This window comes from Xiphophorus couchianus, chromosome 5 (assembly GCF_001444195.1).
Source record: "Xiphophorus couchianus chromosome 5, X_couchianus-1.0, whole genome shotgun sequence".
Taxonomy (NCBI): Eukaryota; Metazoa; Chordata; class Actinopteri; order Cyprinodontiformes; family Poeciliidae; genus Xiphophorus; species Xiphophorus couchianus.
The window spans coordinates 24,028,967-24,046,899 of NC_040232.1; the positions used below are offsets into that span (position 1 = coordinate 24,028,967).

A 17,933-nucleotide genomic window follows, 5' to 3' on the forward strand; every position below is an offset into this window, starting at 1 on the left:
TAAAATTGGATATCGATATCGACCCAAATTTACAAATTGGCGGATTCTGACCACAATGAAGGCTGAAATATCTCAAAAAGCAACACTTAATGCCCTGATGCAAAGACATTCAAACACAAAATAAAATACTGAACCTCTCTATGTCTGGAAAGGGACATTTCTGAGGCTTTGGATTTCTCACGAGCTGTTCCAAGGCTGACAGAAGCCAGGCTGCAAATTTTGCATCATCGGTCCTTCTGACCAACACCAGTAGGCAAGATAGGTGAAGTGTCTTTCTATTTTGCATAAAATTTGATTATACTTGATGTTAAAATGTATTTTATAATCTGTAACATTTAAGTGTGTCAAAAAAACATAATTAAAAATAATCTCTAAGGGAGCAAATATGCTTTATGCTTATGAGATGCAAAAAAACCCCCAAAACAGACTGGCTTTAGTTCTCCTCATTTCAGGAAGCTTTTTAAACTTCTTCTAAACTCCTGCCTGAGAAACCTCGGTTAAAAGGCGTTCGTTTCTCAGGCAGTGAGTGCCAAAAAGCCTAAATCAACAGCAGCCCCCTCCCCCCCTCACATCCCCCGTACTCCCCCAATCCCCGGCTCACTCCAGCCTGACCGTACCAAGTTATCGCGTGGCTCACTGCAATCAATTATTGTTGCAGTGGAATCATTAATAATTTCCAAATGAAAATGATTCTGTTGATCTCTGTTGTCTTTTAATTAAACATAATTAGTCGGCTGCTTGGAGCTGTGGCGGAGGGGGGCTGACTGGGGTGTGGGGGGAACTCCTTTAGGGTACAATTTTGTTTTAATACACTGATAATGAAATTTTGACATTGTGTCGGTTGTTTAGTTATTATTCCGTCACACTATTTCGCTATGTTCCCAGATAACAGATAATAACCTCGCGTACCTCCTCCTATTCTCCGCAGTCGTTCCAACAGAGCCGGGGTTCAACCGAACAATTAAATGCTGAACTGTAAGAGTCCCCCCTCCACCCCTCCTTTCACCGTTTGATGCAGTATGCATGTTGCATGGGAGCAGAGCAGAAATGAATGAGAAAATATAGACATTTTCACAGCAGATGTGGCAGGGATGGTTATTAACACCCCCCAAAAAAGTCAGATAGATCCCACTAGTTCAACGTACGTCTGAGAGGTCTGCAGAGGTAACGAAGGGAGGGAACATGAGTTGGAGAACATAATATTACACAAAGACAGAGTTAGCTAATTCTGCTCTGTCTGGATTTACGTAGAACATTCGTCACATTGGTGAATTTCGGCAGCAATAATAGACTGAGTTGCTCTGGAGACGGAGTGGACATGCTGTATCCGGATGCGGTCTGGTTTAAGAGGCTTACAGCTGAAAAGTTTGGGTGACCTCTGAATAACGCCACATAATGTGCTCACAGTCAACGGACATGTGGTTCCACTGGATTCAGATGCCAGGTAACAATAGGCACAATGAAGGCTCAGTGAGTTGAGACATATGTTTTATTTTAGCACTAAAGACTGCTGTAACAGTCTAATGCGAAGAGAACCCTCAGTAAAAACACTCTGATTCCACTGTATTATCCACATATAGAGACAAAAAAGTACAAATAGAACTGTATAATATTAAGTAAAGATTATCTAAAATAATCTAACAAAGTTTCAAATGTTATTTTTCAGCAATTTTTTATATGCGTCTTCATTTTCATAAACTTGAGATAAAATGTGGAACTAAATGTGGAGCTAAATTTAGTAATTCCTAAGTAAGCATGTTTATTGTATAGATTTTTTTGTTGTTTTGCTTTTCATAGAATCATAGAAGTATAACTACTTATTATTAGCTGATTTAAGACCTGTAAATTTAGCCCAAATTCAGTTGAGCTAAGTTCCCAGGCAGCTAGCCGCCTACAGCCTAGTTGCCCACCATAACTAGACTGCAGCTAGCTATGGCTTAACTATGGTACCATTCATAGCTACATTTTAAAATAAAACCAGCTTGGTTGAAACCAAAATCAGGGTTTTGCTTAAATAGGCTAAAAAAACCCCCTCCAATCATACAGATTTGCAGCATCTGAACTGCTAACGTACTCAACCAGCAGGAGTTAGATGATAAGAAAAAAAGAAATCAAAATATGTCTGGATTTGCTTTCTCTGTTAAGTCTTCCCTCCTCTCCAGCTGCAGTGTTCATCATTCCTGTTGTTTATCTGTACAGAAAAATTCCCCACCCGTTTCTCTCTGTCTTGCTGTCTGTCATCCTCTCTCTCTCTCCGTGGTCTCCAGTGTTACTGTAACATATAATTACTCTGCAGACTTGCCGCCTGTTCCTATAACTTCTGAGGTTCAAAGCAACTGTCGGAGTGTGGAGGAGAGAGCATTGTGGGAGTTCCAGGTGGATTTCTCGATAATGAGTTAGCGCAGTGGTGGAGTTGAGAGTTTTAGTAATGGCTGGCTGCTAAGGCTCTTCCTGGGAGTTTAATGTAAAACAAACAGGGCCATGCTGACAGCCTGGGAAAACCAGATATTGCTCCTTTCCTTATTTCCACTGCAGGGCTCTTGCTGCCCCTTGCTGGAAGAAAGGGAACAGTTAAGAGTACAAATACCTAAAAAAAAATCTCTTTAAATCCCTATTTAGGGCATTCTTTAAATAGTTTCAATGCTTGCCTTTGCCTGTTCATCCGAAAGAAGCTTTGGTCAGACTGTTGAAACTGCACAAAACGGGAAATCCCAAAGAGAACTTCCTGGTTGAAAATGGATCGAAATAGCTGCCCCCTAGCTAAATTTAGGATAGATTGGGTTTGAAAGTGAAAACAAATTGGATTTGTAAATGTTTTGGGTGTCTATTAAAATATGGATATGGTTTATTCAAGGTAAAAAAAATGGGCTGGGTTTAAATGTAGAACGTTCTGATTAGAACTATGTTGATTTAAATCAAGATGAGTTCAATAGTTTCATATTTGATAAGGACCAGGGGTCCACGTGTTCCAGACATGGTTTTATTCTCCTAACTTTAGAATCACTGGTGTTTAAAAAAACATATATATATTTTTAGAAATACATCTCAAAATCCGCTCCTCATCTGCCATGAGACATCCTGTAACTATGACGACACAAAGGCGATGCCACTGGATCTGGCTGAAAGTTCTGATTGGTGCTTCTTTGAGAAAACATATTGATAAATGAAATATAAAGAAACAGCACAAAGTTAACTAATTTATTCTAAATCACAAAATCTGTAGTTCTGTTTTACTTTCTCTTTGGGCTTCTAGGAATTTCTTCAAGATTCCCAGACAATTACACATTTTTTAGTTTGTGTTTTATGTGTATTGCCTATTTATAGCTTTAAATCAGGGCTAGAGATCGATTTAATATAGACAATGTCGATGTGTTAAAACACACTAAATCTCTGCACAATACAACAAGTTCTTGGAACAGAGACTGAGAAGAAATACGGAAATCCCAGGACAGAGCGGCCGCCACAAGGGCAGAGCCACTCGAACCAGTCACCGCTCTTTATTTAGATATTCTCTCCCCAAAGACTCACACGGGCAAACATCCAAAGTGAAGTGCTACTATCTTTGCAGGCAGCCTTAAAGAAAACCGCGACCAGTGAAACGTGAGCCAGAACACATTCTGTAAGCAAACTGTGCATTTAGATATTCACTGTTTTCCATAAATAACGCATCTCGGGGAGCAATGAAGCAGCCTACAGAGGGGAAACGGCACCGGAGTGAAGATATTAACAATCCGGGTATAAAGTTAGTTCCTGTCAGACTTCTGGGAAGGCGTCCCCCTCCCCCACCCCCTCCTTAAGTTGAGGAGGGAGGGGAATTGGGTCTTTCACTCGATATGAAAAACCCAATTCCAGCTCAACTTCAAAACTGAAGTGAAAATTCAATACTGAACCCGACAAAGATTTGAGAGTTTCGGCACTCACTTTTCAATGTCACCTCCGGAGGGGCCGCACAAGACGTATAGATTGAAATATGTAAAAGAAGCCGATGGAGAAGAATGAGCGGCGTCATAGTCTGGATGCAAGAGTCAAACGCCTGGCCGTCATCAAACGCTTCAACACTTTCAGAACTTACTCCAAGTCCTTGTAGGGGTGGGGGGGTGGGGGGGGAGATAGCCAAGAGCAAAAATCTTGGGGAGGAAAAAAAATAAAAATAAAACGACGTCAAGTCAATTTATCTAAATCTTATTGGCAAAAATTACTACAGAGCTCTGTGAGTCGAGGAAAGAGTTACAACTCTGAGAATATTTGATCTCAGATGGTATAAAAATGATTTTACAGCCTATTTTCTATTCACTATAATGTCGTAAACTTAAAAAAAAGTGTGTAGCATGGTATAAGTACATACATTTACATTGACAATAAATAGTTGCCTGAAACATGCTTTAAGACGACAAAAGCTTTTCAACCCCTATTCTGAGACTTAAATTAATTTTTTTACATTCAACATTTTCTCCATGATCATTTAGCATTATCAGTTGGCAAGCATGCTCTGATTCTTGTGGAGGGATTTAGGGTAATGAACTCATACGGTACAACACAGAACGACTCTCTCCAGGGCTCGTCTGGAGATCTTATTGTGTTTAATTTAATAAGGTCAAGCTAAAAGTGACAAACAAAGGAACTGCCAGCAATACCCCACCGCGGTGATGGCGCTCGCCCGCATTGTAAGCGATCTTATCTCTGGAATACATGTACGAAAGGCTGACAATTGTGAAGTTGCTGCTGTTGGGGGAGAAGATAAAAAAAAAAAAAAGTGAAAAATCTTGTTATTGCCCTTTTTTTTTGTTTCATACAGTCAGCCTCTGTGCACCAAGATTAGAAGATTTTTTAAAAGAAGTGTGTAATCTTCTTTAACAGCTTATCAAAACTTTAATGATTCGGTGATAAAGAGCACAAAGTTAAGTAGCCGGTTAAGAGGATAACTCCCCAGTGCAGTCTAGTGATTAGTAGATGAGAATTGGGAGACCGAAAATCCGGGTTGCAAATCCCACTCCTGCCACTTATTCACTTTGAGGGAGAAGAAGCTCCGTTTCAGCTTTGGGGGTATTGTCACGGGGTAATCATTTTTGAAAAGTGATAAATGGAGCCCCCTATTCTCCCTCGCCCCTTTGGGATCCGTTGCTCAACTTTATTTACGTATTTACTGTGCTGTGTTTCTGCTCAGTGCCCGTCACGACTCACTTTTATTATATCTGCTGAAGTCTCCTGCTTTCATGAGAAGTGAGGTTTAGAGGCTTTTAATATTTTTTCCAGAAGACATCAGCACAATATGTTGTATGATAAGATTGAGTACAAGTTCACTTTATTACAGTATTAAAGCTGCAGTGTATAATTTTTAGAAACAAGGTTTTTTTTTACATATTTGTTACAACTGTCACAATGTCGTGACAGTATTGCATGACACACACACAATCTGTGAAAAATAATCTGGCTCACCATTCCCAGCCAGAAACAACCAAACTGTCAATCATGCTCATATATGCGTTTCACATGCCCTCACTCTCTGCTAAGCTACAGCTAGCTCCCCACAAGAGAGCCCGCAGTTATCGCTAAGGCAAGTTAGCATGTCCACAGTTGACTGCAGATAAACAGGTTCCCTGCAATTATAAGTTCTTTCTCCACCATTAGCATCTTTAGCAGCATGTGCACAAGCACTAAGACCCTCCTCCTGGCTCTGATTGGTTGTTTCTGAAAACACAGAGTCAAAAAGATGTTATACCGTCACAATATGAAAATATGTAAAAAAATAATAATAATAATAAAATAAACATTGTTTATAAAAAGTACATACTGCAGCTTTAAGGAAAAAATTTCACACTAGAAATGTCTGATGTAACAGATTTTTTGAAATAGCTTGTAGTTTGCTAACTCTTGTATTTAAAGCAAAGCATTAAATAGGCACCATCTAGCTAATGTTCTGTTTTTTCATTTTGCTACTCTAAAAAAACCCCTGAATTGGTCAGATATGAGAGAAACACAGAGGCCAGCTGCCTGAAGGTGCCCAGCAATAGGTAGGGGAGGGGCAGCACTGCATTACTCCATCCTTCATGGAGCTGTCACTTTCTCTGCCTTATAATTAGAAGGCCTTTAAACCGGTATGATGGATCGTTTTATCGGTTTTGAAGCAGCATTGTTAAAACGAACCCACAGACCAGGAACCTTCTCCATCCTAATCTCTGCTGCACAGTTGTAAATAGTTACATTTAAATGCTTTTGCATTTTATACATCCTATTTTTGTAAAAAACAAATAAAAAAAATCAAAGATAGCTGCATTTTCTCAACACATTGATATGAGTCCTTCACTAGTATTGTCTTTTTAAGTCTCTGATTTATCTTAGATGTACAGCTTTGCTCTGGGAGCAACTGAACCCTTCTCCTCTTAAGCTTTCCTCACTATCTACTCCATGATAGTGATTCACTTAGTGTAACTGAGGGAAAAAAAAATAGGGGCATTAATTACTTTGTGAGATCTTAAAGACCATTAACTTTGTATGTCAAGTGATGTTTCTCAGTTCCTAATCAGAGTTTTAGTGATATTATAAATGACCTTTTGGATGAGAAAAGCAGATATGGCGCTAAAAGCGGCTCGGCACGCGTCCTTGTGCTGATGCAATTATGTGTGAATGTTTGCGACTTTGAGGAGCGAGGAGAGCGAGAAAGAGAGGAGGGAGAAGGAGGGGGAGGAGAGGGCGAGTTGAGGATTGTGGCGTGGCGAGGTGAGGGGAGATAACGGGACGCCGGAGCTTGCTCGCTTACCTTTGCTGTACACCACACAGTTGTTTTTGTTGTCTTCTGCTCCCTGCCAAGTCACATCCAGAAGCCACCTGGGGCCGGCGCTCAGCACCACCGGGACCGTGCTCTTCGTCTTCTGGTCAAGGACAGATAACAGACACTAATCATTTGCTTATTTTGGTGATTAAACAAATATTAATAAGCACCGAGTTACGCTTTCGGCTTGCCTGAATGGCCATAAAGAGACGATTTCAGGAGCTAAAACAGCATGGAACTTCAGTCCAGTGAGGAGAATGTAAAAGTCATGGATGTTTATGTGCATGTCTGTATGTGTGAAAGGTGTGTCCCATTGGTAACATAAACCACAAATACACGTAGGCGCTTGTGTGTGTGTGTGTGTGTGTGTGTGTGTGTGTGTGTGTGTGTGTGTGTGTGTGTGTGTGTGTGTGTGTGACTGCCTCCAGACAAAAGCTGCAGAATGGGTTGGAATGATGACAAATCGCTGCAAAAGGAAGAGCAAAAAGGAGAAAGTGAACTTGGTGATCCAGCATCAGATGGTCCAGATTAGGATGAATACACCAGGTGTCCAGTAATCACAAAAAAAAAAGAAAACGGAAGGAAAATAAATAGGATGGTGACTTTCAGAGAGAAGGAAGTGAGTGTTTTGCGGTGAACTTTGGGCACATTGTGCTGCGCTATCACCAGGATCTCACTATTTCCTGAAACAAGCGGTGGAAGAATTTAAAGAATCAGTATCCATTTCAAAGGGCGATTGAGGTTAGGGTTTTTATAATATGCCGGAAAATTATTCTGAACGTGTAAGGTCGTTTTTCTTCTTGGTCAGAGGTCAAACGTGGACTTTTATTCTTCTAAAAGGAGAGAAAAAAAAATCTAACAGCGATAGAGATAGAGAACAAGGTCCACTGTAATACATTCCCATGGTGCAGTGTCACCAGATTCTTTCTCTGTTCTGTTTCCCCAGCGCCTTGCATACATATTTGTACCTTTTGAACTTCAGCATGTTGTTACAATGTAATGAGAAAAATCTTTGTGTGCAGACTTAAAGTGACACAAATCAAGACATATTTCGATCACTTTTAATTCCAAAACAGCTCAAGCTTAGTCATATTGGATGAAGAGAACATCTAGTTCACTAATGGATCTAGATCTGGACTTTGACAAGGTCATTCTAAGCAGATGAGTTTAACATGTCCTGTTCTAACACACCTGAATCAAATGTAGGGGCTCAGATACCCTACATCTGACACTGAATCCAAACCCACATGACATTTCTCGGCTTTTTTTAATTTGCTAAACGGCTTGAATTGGCAACGACTTCGAAAGTGAAAAAAGTCACTTCTTTAAATCAGATCTCCAGGGATCTGCTATTGATCCCCGGAGATTATTGTGCAAAGATGGAAGACAAACCCTGAGCATCATTTTCATCAGACTGAAAACAACAGACTAAATATATTCAGTCAGAGGCTTCTTCGGAACCGGTGTAATGCAGACTGCTACAGGAGATTCTTCCTGCTTTGATAAAAATGTGGATTATATGATTCACAACTTTTAATTTCCATTTGGGATTAACAAAGTACAGCTGAATTGAATTGATAACTATGTCCCAGGGGTATGAATACTTTTGCAAGGCACTGTAACTCACTAAGGTGCCCACATTGTCAGAAATCTGAGGCCACTACTTTCTGACCATGCTACCTTCCCATCCCTCTCTTTATTGAGACGCTACAGAAATAGTTTAGCTAAGAAAAAAATAGGTTGGGTGTGCAAGCTTGACACTTTGTTTCTTTCTCTTTTTTCCATCTGAGCGAGCCAGGGACAGGACACTGTCCATCTGACTAATGCAAGGAGAAAAAAAAAAACACAGCCCTCTCCGGAGCTTTTCACTTACTTCTCCCCCGCAAAAGGCAACAACCTTCAAGGATAAATGCAAATGTCACTTGAGCATGTTAAAGGTCTGAATTGGCACAGATATGCACAAGAGATGAGCGCAGTGCCCCCACCACCCCCCTTCCTCCTCCTACTCCTCCACCCACCCGTGTCTCTTTCTATGAACTCTGTTGAGTCGGAGGCTGGAGGACAGATTTCTTTTTTCTTTCCCTCTATTTGAAGAGCATCATTTACAAAAAGAAGAAAGAAAAAAAGCAAACTGAGCTTCTGGAGCTGATAGCAATCTGATCTGTGTGCAAAATTAAAAACAACAGTAAGAAAACAAAACCTATATATATATATATATATATATATATATATATATATATATATACATATATATATAAAACTCTGCGTTGGCAAGACACAGTGCCAAATTGATCAAACACAGACAGTAAATTGTGTCTGTTGATATTCTTAATACTTCCTGGCATCTTCTTATCCTGTGCTGGCAGCAGATGAGAGAGAGAGAAAGAAGAGAGAGTGTGTGTGTGTGTGTGTGTGTGTGTGTGTGTGTGTGTGTGTGTGTGTGTGTGTTGGGGGGGGGGACCTCTGTAATTTAAGTCATCCACAATTTCACATTTCAAATTAGCCTCACAATAAAGTCTTCTATCTCTGTAACCTGAAAATCTCACACCCCTGTCAAAGGAGCAGAGCAGACCGGCCGATTGTTGCCAGGACGACTATCTGAAATGGGAATCAGATTAACCCTTTCTCAGATCTCCAGGCTGGAGCCATCTCTTATTCAGGCAGTGAGAGGGGCCCCTTCTGCCATCTCTGCACGCCTGCGGGAATTCATGATATTCCAGCTGCTTGCACCATCTATTGCATTCATGGGAGATCTTCACACTTGTTATTGAGAGAAATTCGCCTTTCCTAAAACTTTTTTTTCCTTTTTTTCTTTTTGAAATTCTCTAATTTAGGTATCAGTTTCTTTTATTTCCTTTGGCTACATTTTGTTGGAAACCTATCAGCAACCACCACCAACGCCCACCTCCCCGTTCTCCGCCTCCACACCAAATGCAGATTTACATAAAAATAAATAGCTAAAATATGTGCTTTTGAAAAGGGCGATGCACGCACACACACACGCACACACACACACGCACACCCACGCCTGCAGGTGCCACCAAAACAAAGAGACGAAGGCACGCGACATATTTGGGATTATGACGACGTGGCGTCGGAGCGTCTGCAAATGCAAATGGAAACATTTGGGTGACTGGGTTGAGTGTGGGACTTTGGGTAAATAGGCGGCGCGTAGTATGAACAAGCGTTTAGGCATCCCTGACTGGTTGCCAGGGGAGATTCTAAGATTTCTCAAACATGCGTAAATGAACAATTTTTGATGACGGAATGATGTCATAACATGATATAAAACTGAAAAAAAAGTCAAATTTGCATTATACCTCTGTTTTAATTTTTCAATTTTAATACACAGACTGTAGCACGCATGCCTAATTTTGTCGTCTACAAGTAGTGCTTATTCTGCTCTTTCTACAGTAGCAGGAGTACAACAAGCTTGTTAACAGGTTAGGTCAGTGGTCCATCCATCTAACCATTTGTTTAAAGTTACATGAAAAAAACCTAATGTGTCTTTGTTGTCAAACAATCCCACATTAACTAACGATTGTTAATTTGAGTACATTACACACAGTAGACATAAATGTAGGTGCTTAATAGACACTAGAGCTACATTTGTCCTAACCGGGCATACCTCCGACTACTAGACAGCACCACCTTATGGGACGAATATACAACAGTAATCTACAACAGATTGGATAAAATCAAAAGCAAAATTAACTGCAGGTTTAAACATTGAGCTGACAACATTTTGATTGGCTTTTGTTCTTTAAAAACCCGCCCAGAGCCGCTGATGGAAGCAGCTTGTTCTTCTGGCCCAGTTCCTATTTGGTGATTGCAGTTTGGCAAAGCACCTACTTTAAACCCTTGGAACATAAAAAAAATATAAGCGGTCTTGAAATGATAACTTTTAAATTCAATGAATATTGTAATACTGGTATGTGACCCAAGCAAGACAGTTATAAATTTAACACTTGTATCACAGTGAAAGAGTTGCAAATGTTACTTTTTTTTGCCCTTATTCAATCATTTTTATTCTTAGTACGATTAATTAATTCTAAACTGAGTAAATGCTGCACTTATCATTCAGTATCAGTTTAACAAACTAACAGTTATCGCTGCGGGAGCCTCCAAGTTCCCATCTCTGTGCACTCTGTTCTGGTTTATCCACCTTCCACCTTCACTCCAGTGGTTTCAATACTCTTCTTGTATTTTTTTTCTCCCCACTGAGCTCCGTTACCGTCCCCCCCTCCCCTCCCCTGTGTAAGAGATACAGTGACCTAAACAGTGTAGTCAGCTAGGAAGTGATTACAAACTGATGCTCCAAATTCGCTGTAAAATGAAAATCAATATTTCCACAAGTTGCTGCAACATAAAAGATAACCTTCATTGATTTTTCAAGACTTAGGTGCCTCTGTGATAACATCTAATATAAATTTTCAGCCACACGGATTTGGATCAGAGCGGAGCCGGGGCTGAACGATAAGTTTCCGCGCACATCTCTCAGACCTGGATTTTTTCTCTTTCTTTCTTTTTTTCTTCTTCCTCTTTTCCTTCTTCCAAGCCAGGACTGCACTATTTATAATTGGCCCTGTGTGAGCAAAAAGCTTCTATCAGGAATCTGTTCTAATTTTTATTACTGAGGAGCTAAAGCCTGTTCCAGATAATTTGGAAATTTCAGGGGGAATTGTGATAGAGCTGATGGCACATCCAGTCTGACTCCAGAAAGGAGCTAACCTGTAATAGCCTCTGTGGCTGCGCTGATTAAATGTTGCCATAGATGAAAGACCTGCCATCACTGCAATAAATTAACCAATCACACAAATCCCAAGTTGCTACTAATCCCTCCTTGATACCATGATCCTCTGATCAGCTGAAGGAGGTGAAGAAGAAAGTGGCTTGTGACACTCAGCCTTCTCCTCCTCGCTCCCGGTTTCCCCGTGTAAACAACGAGCTAATGATATCACGGCTGACCATTTCACCACCACCGGCTACTCTTAAACCGCTTCACGGTCAGGGCAGGTGAAATCGATACGGACCTCGGTTGGGAATGATTATTTTCCTCATCACAAGCACCTCTCTCCCCGACCCCCTTTCCCTCCAACAAGGTCACCGCCTGGCACTGTATCCGTCTTGATCCCACAGCTGCAGGATTTAGACAACTGAGAGATCAAAACCACTCAGTCTGAATATATCAAGACATTCCCCGAATTCTTACGGCTCCCACCTGGTGTGAACGCAGCACTGTTCTAATAAAAAACAAGACCGGCTTAAATAAATTTAAACGTGTCGTGAAATGTGTCCTGTGTTGACGTAGGAAATTCTAAGACTCGGAAAGAGGAGGGCAATATGATTCAATTTGACAGCGAAGCACTAAAATGTGTTATTTTGGGAGAAAAAAAAAATTGAGATCATAGCATCATCCATAAGGACACATTCTGTGTACTGTGGCTCTATGCTCTTTATCAGACTCATCAGATTTATTTAGATAATTTTCCTTCATAAGGTTGACCTAATAACTCAGGTTTCACCAACTCACATTTAAGGCTTCTTAAGACCAGTACGAATTAAATTTAGGACATCTATCATGAGATAAATGTACAAAGAAATTTAGATATATTACATAGTAGTGCTAAGATTTTTAGCAGAAAGCACGTAACATTTTATGGGTTGGCAACAAAAGCGGGCCAACCCACTTTCCCATGGTAGATTGAAAAAAAAAAAATGCTAGCTAGCAAGCAAGCAAGCAGCTAGTTCCTGGTAACCTCAACTGCCTCAAATCAAAGACCATCATGAAGATGTTTGCACACGACTAAAACATTTGCTTGACAGAAAAGTCCTGCGAAAAAAATTAACTACATGGAAAATATGAGACTAAAAAGTCCTGCTGTGACAAAACTTAAGACTTGTGATTAACTTATTTAATGACAACTAACATTTCTTTGGTGAACTTAAGGCATTTCAAGGTCTTAATTTTAGATACACAAATGTAAGACTTTAATGAATGATACCCTGTTACTGGTTTTAAAGATTACAGTGGTAAGAATTAGCATCGAATTCAGCAATTTACCAAGTTTTAGTAAGCCAAAACTTAGTAAATGAATCAAAACTAAGAAAACTGTTTTCTGACAATAGACACATTACACAACCCCATGAATTTTTATTTTTAGCTTAAAGACAAATTTTGGGATTTAAAGATAGTGCCTCAATTCAAGAACATGCAGTAAATTGTCTATTTCACATGTTACAGTAAAAGAAAATAACAAAAAGAAACATAAATGGACCTAACAGGTCAGAGCTGAAAAGGAAAAAAAAACTGATATCAGCCAGGGAAAGCCTGATCAGAGGCTAACTAAATGCAAATGCAAATGCAAATACTAAAAACACTTGAAAACATGGGACTGTTCTCAGGTGTGGGAGCCTTATGTTTAGCTTATAAACATAAAAATGACTTTGTATTTGCACAAGTAAGGTTTTTTAAAGATAATTTGTTTTCCCTGTAACATGGGAACTCAGCCATTAAAGGCCTAGCGGCTAATGCTAAGTAAGCTAGCTGGATATCTACAGTCTTCAAAATGATTTACTTTGTCAGTTTAAATTGTTTCCCACTATGCAGCTGGACTGACAGGAGTGTTGACACGTCGTCAGGAAGGACAAAAGCTATTGGGTGTCCTTAAGTCTCGAAAGTTCTTAAAAGTTGCTAACAGACCTCAACACCAAAGTGAATTGAGAATTGGTCACAATGTGTGTAGATAAAAATTAAATAAAACTAGCATCCATTGCGACATGTGCTGTTTTTACAGAAGAGTAAGAATGACAACATCCTCAGACATGAGTGCAAGATATATCACCCGTTGTTTATTTGAAAAAGTGTCATTTGATCTGAGAACTTCTTAAATCCAGAAGCAAAGAAACATTGATTTTGCATTAAGACACCTACCTTCCTTCAGACCTTCACAATAAGAGATTTACGCAAATAAAATGCTCTCTAAACTTAAAATGTCTCAAGACTAATTTGAGCTGTTTACAATAAACAGCTCGAATTACTTTGAAATTACAAATTACAAAAAGTAACACTTCAGACAATATGTGTGCGTAAATGTCTGCCAATATCTGTTATGAAATTATGAAAACCGTTTCTTACTGAAACTAATAACAATATTCTTAATAACATTCTGCTGAAGTTAAGCTGATAACCTGAGATGAATTTGCACTCGATGATCTTGACACAAAATGTCTGTGCTGTATATCACCTGTTAAGTGAATTACACTTTAGGTATGACAGTGCATGTAATTAATATGAACTGCTGTAAAAGATGTCAACAGATGGCAATATTTAGCAAAAATAAAAAATGATAGTCGTGTCTGTGATTTTACTGTAAAAATGATTAATGATGTTATTGTTGCCATGTTGCGACACTCAAGTCCTGTTTTAGAGATGAACAAGAACACACACACACACACACACACACACAGAGCGATGTATGAGGAATGTCTAGTTTCTATGTTTTCTGTTTCTAACATGGGAGAGAGGATAAAGGATTTGTACCTGTTCTACCAGTCAGTTTACAGCAGACAGCACACTCACACCTTGATAACGTCCGTTGCAATTAGTTGTTCAGTGCGATGAAACAAATTGCATGTGGTCAACTGGAAATTTCATTAAGGGAGATTTTCCTCTAGCCCTTGTTATCGCTCTGCGTATTAATATTTTCTTTAGCCTCAAGGATGGATGAATTGCAGAGGTCTTTTTTTTTCTCAAATAAAAAAAAAGAAAAAAAAAGCTAGGCCAACCCTGTAGTCTGTGCTCTACCGCAATCCAAGTTGTGTGTAAATCCTAACTAGGTTTCTGAAATAACAACATCCTAACTACAGTGGCAAAATGCCTGCCTCCGTTTTTCTCAAGTCTTCCTTTGAGTCACTTCCTCCTCTTTTCTTTTTCTTTTATTTTTAAACGACAGTGGATACATCTGCCGAAATGAAAAGATAGCTACGCTCTGCCTTCGTCCCGTTTTTCTCCACCCCCCCCCACCTCCCTCGCTACCTCTCTTCCTCTTTCTAAGGCTAGAGCATCTGCTATTGGGGAGACTAAATAACAGAAATATGCAGGAATCGCACACTAATTCCCTTCAGAGATAGATCTTGGCTGGTGCCCTGTCATAAATCAGAGAATTTTCGATATGAAATGAGGCAAGCTGCTCTAATCATTTCTGCATTTCAAATTGGATCACTGGCTCAATCGCTTGGCTTTTTAAACTGCTTGCCTAAGAGCAAATGTGAGGTGGGAGATAATTCAGCTGAAATCTCTGCCTGCTCTGTGCGGCAGTTAGTTTACTGCTTGAGTGCAAGAGAATGTGTTTTTTTCGCTCCCCCCCCTCTTACCCCTTTTCTTACCCTCTTCCTCCATCTCTCTCTCTCTCTCTTTCTTTCTTCCCTCAGCCCCATCTTTCCCTTTTCAACTTTGTTAAATTGACTTTTCATTTTAAAATCGATTAAACTGAGAGAGAGTCACCGCTGTTCCCGGAATCTTTAAAGGGACACCCATCACATGTGCCTTTATTTGGCTGCTGCTATCATGGTGCCGCTATGAGCGGTAAATATTTTCTCATTTAAATCACCTTTTATCCTGCTGACTGGACTGTAAGCATCAAAGTTCATGTGCTGCATTCGCTATTGCTTATTTCGCTCTATTGAAATGCACACAGTGCTTGTATTTGTGGCGACTACGGGTGGCGTGGTGCGTTTTCTGTATGTTGGGACGAGTTTTTTTTTTTTTTCCCCCTCGTAGCGTAATGAAGCGGACTGATGACAGGCTGTTTGGGTTGTTGATTAAGAAGCGGTGCTTAATTGTAAATAGCACAGCCCAACATTATGTCGTCTTGAATCAGGCACCAACTGAACTGGAGAAGTGACTTTAAACCCTAACAGCTTATTTAAAAGGTAATGAACCCCCTTCTTTCTTCACTCTCCTACATTTACTTTCCATTAAGTTGAACTATTGAAATAACTACACAGAGAGTATAAAAACTCTCCGAATGCCAGGTTTGAAAAATGAATAGAAGATAAATTATGCATTTTTCAACTGAAAAACATCTGCTATGTTGGGAAAAGACAAAAAAAAAAAAAGGAGATGTAATAACCTGGTTGCATAGTGTGCAGCACATTCTTCTTAGGAACACAGCGACTATCAATTACAGAGAAATTTGTTTAATCTGAATTAAAGTTCAGCTGTCCTAGAAGGACTTTATTTTTCATTTGTTCTTTCACACACTTTAGCTAGAGCCAGTATTCGCAGAGAAATTAGTAAAGGATAAACGTTCTCTCATTGTACAAACGTATCAGTCAGGAGAGAGGCTTGGAAAAAGATCCATTCTGGGAGTGAAGAGAGTCGTCAATAATTGGTGAAAATATGAGAAGATGGCAACATAAGGTTTCTCCATAACTGACAGAAATCCTAGGTGGAAGCTGATCTGGGAGGATGCGCTGCAAAAACTCAAAAAGTCCAGTTTCTAGTGCACATATGTTCATATTTATGAAATAAGACAAACCTAACTTACAAATAACTGTTCAGGAATAAATAGGAGTTTGTTTAAAATGAATAATTCCTTTAATATTTATAAGTGAAATAATCTGCCAGTGGACCCAGTACAATCAGCATGTCTTAGCATCTGTCAAAATGAACTCTCTACACAAAAAATGTATAGTTTTGGAGAAACCATGGCCGATTCTTAAACTAAATCGGACATAAAAACACCTGAAGACGTACGAGGACAGGAAATGGTGTCGCAATCTGATAGATTTGTAGAACTTTAGCGAGGCAAAGCAGGAAAATGTGACCAGATCTAGATGCTTCCAAAGACTGAATTCTGAAATTGAATAAAAAAAAGTTGCTTAATAAAGTTTCACAGTCTCTTTTATTATTTACCTCCAAACAGATTTGTTTTTCCGTTGAACTGTATAGAATATACGCCAGACTAAAACGGTGGAAACCTATTGTTCCCTCCTCCTTTTTTCCGCCACAAAAACCTGGCTAACCTGGCTAAGCTAAAGCGGAGGTGTGCAAACTTTTTATGTTCACTGTATTTTATTTCCACCTTCCTAAGGCATCCAGTTTCAATATACCCACCTTCCTTTGTGAAAGCAAACTCTACAACCAAAGGCGTGTGTATTGCTGTAACTATCTAAAAGCGCCTATGTCCTGACGACTATTTGAAGTCGTAAACAAGTGAAAGCCATATTTGTAATGCATGTGCTCCAGGACTTAATCATGTCTCGGAGGACACACACACCCACATGTAGAGTGTGTTTGGCTTCGGTCAGGGAGACCAAACACAGCCCTGTCGCTTCACTACTCACTATTTGAATTACTCCAAATTTCCCATTTCAATTCCTTTTGGGAAGAACTTGTTTGATCTTCGGCGCACGAGTCAAGTCTGACTCCCAAGCGGCAGGAAGCCGCGTGTGGAGAACATAATAGAGAACCCCAAGTTGGTAATGTTCACCTGCATGGATATTACCATGGCCCCTGGGGGTCAAGGTGGCAGGTGGCGTATTCTCTGGACAGATCATCCCCTTTTTTTCCCCCCTTTCTTTCTTTCCTCCTGCTTGGAATAAACACGCAGGCTTTGGGATTTCTTCAAAGAGGAAGAAATGGAAACTCAGGAGCCAATCAGTCAATGGGGTCACAACAAATCCCTGCTCTCATAACCACGCATGGAAGACTAGGATCAGTCAGAGGCAGTAAATAAAGACAAACAATAAAGTAGAAGGCATGATGCTTGAATAAAGCCTCCGACTTAAGATAAACCTTGGTGCCCCCCTTTAGGTATTGGATTTTAATATTCTTTTGAACTCCCTGCTCTTCACTTGCGGAGTTAGAAATTTCAGGATGCTTTAGAAAAGCATCTAGTGTGTGTGATTTTTATATTACGGAAGACTCACCCCCAGTTTATACATTTCAATGTGACAAAGAGTTCAAAATGGCACCGAGTTAACTGCAGTTTAAAGTGCAACAGATTGAAACGTGACTGGAGGTTAAGACAAAAGAGAGGAAACGTGAAAAGTTGGAACTGCCTTCTAACGACGAACAGAACCGGCGAGTAGCTGTTTGATATCTGCACCACCTAGCCACCTTCTATAGTCTGATCCCTGCGTGCACTTCAGAGAAATG

At 39.9% G+C, this 17,933-nt stretch overlaps 1 protein-coding gene across 4 annotated transcripts in view; it reads right to left on the reverse strand.

Annotated features, from left to right (window-relative positions):
- The window catches only part of zfpm2a (zinc finger protein, FOG family member 2a), a 168,443-nt gene that overhangs the window by 55,549 nt on the left and 94,961 nt on the right, over nt 1–17,933 (reverse strand). For 3 of the 4 annotated variants that reach the window (XM_028017834.1, XM_028017831.1, XM_028017833.1), the window contains exon 5: nt 6,758–6,869. In XM_028017834.1, the coding sequence (XP_027873635.1) occupies nt 6,758–6,869 (112 nt within the window). The remainder of the gene's footprint in view (nt 1–6,757; nt 6,870–17,933) is intronic. The other variant, XM_028017832.1, reaches the window with a different exon arrangement.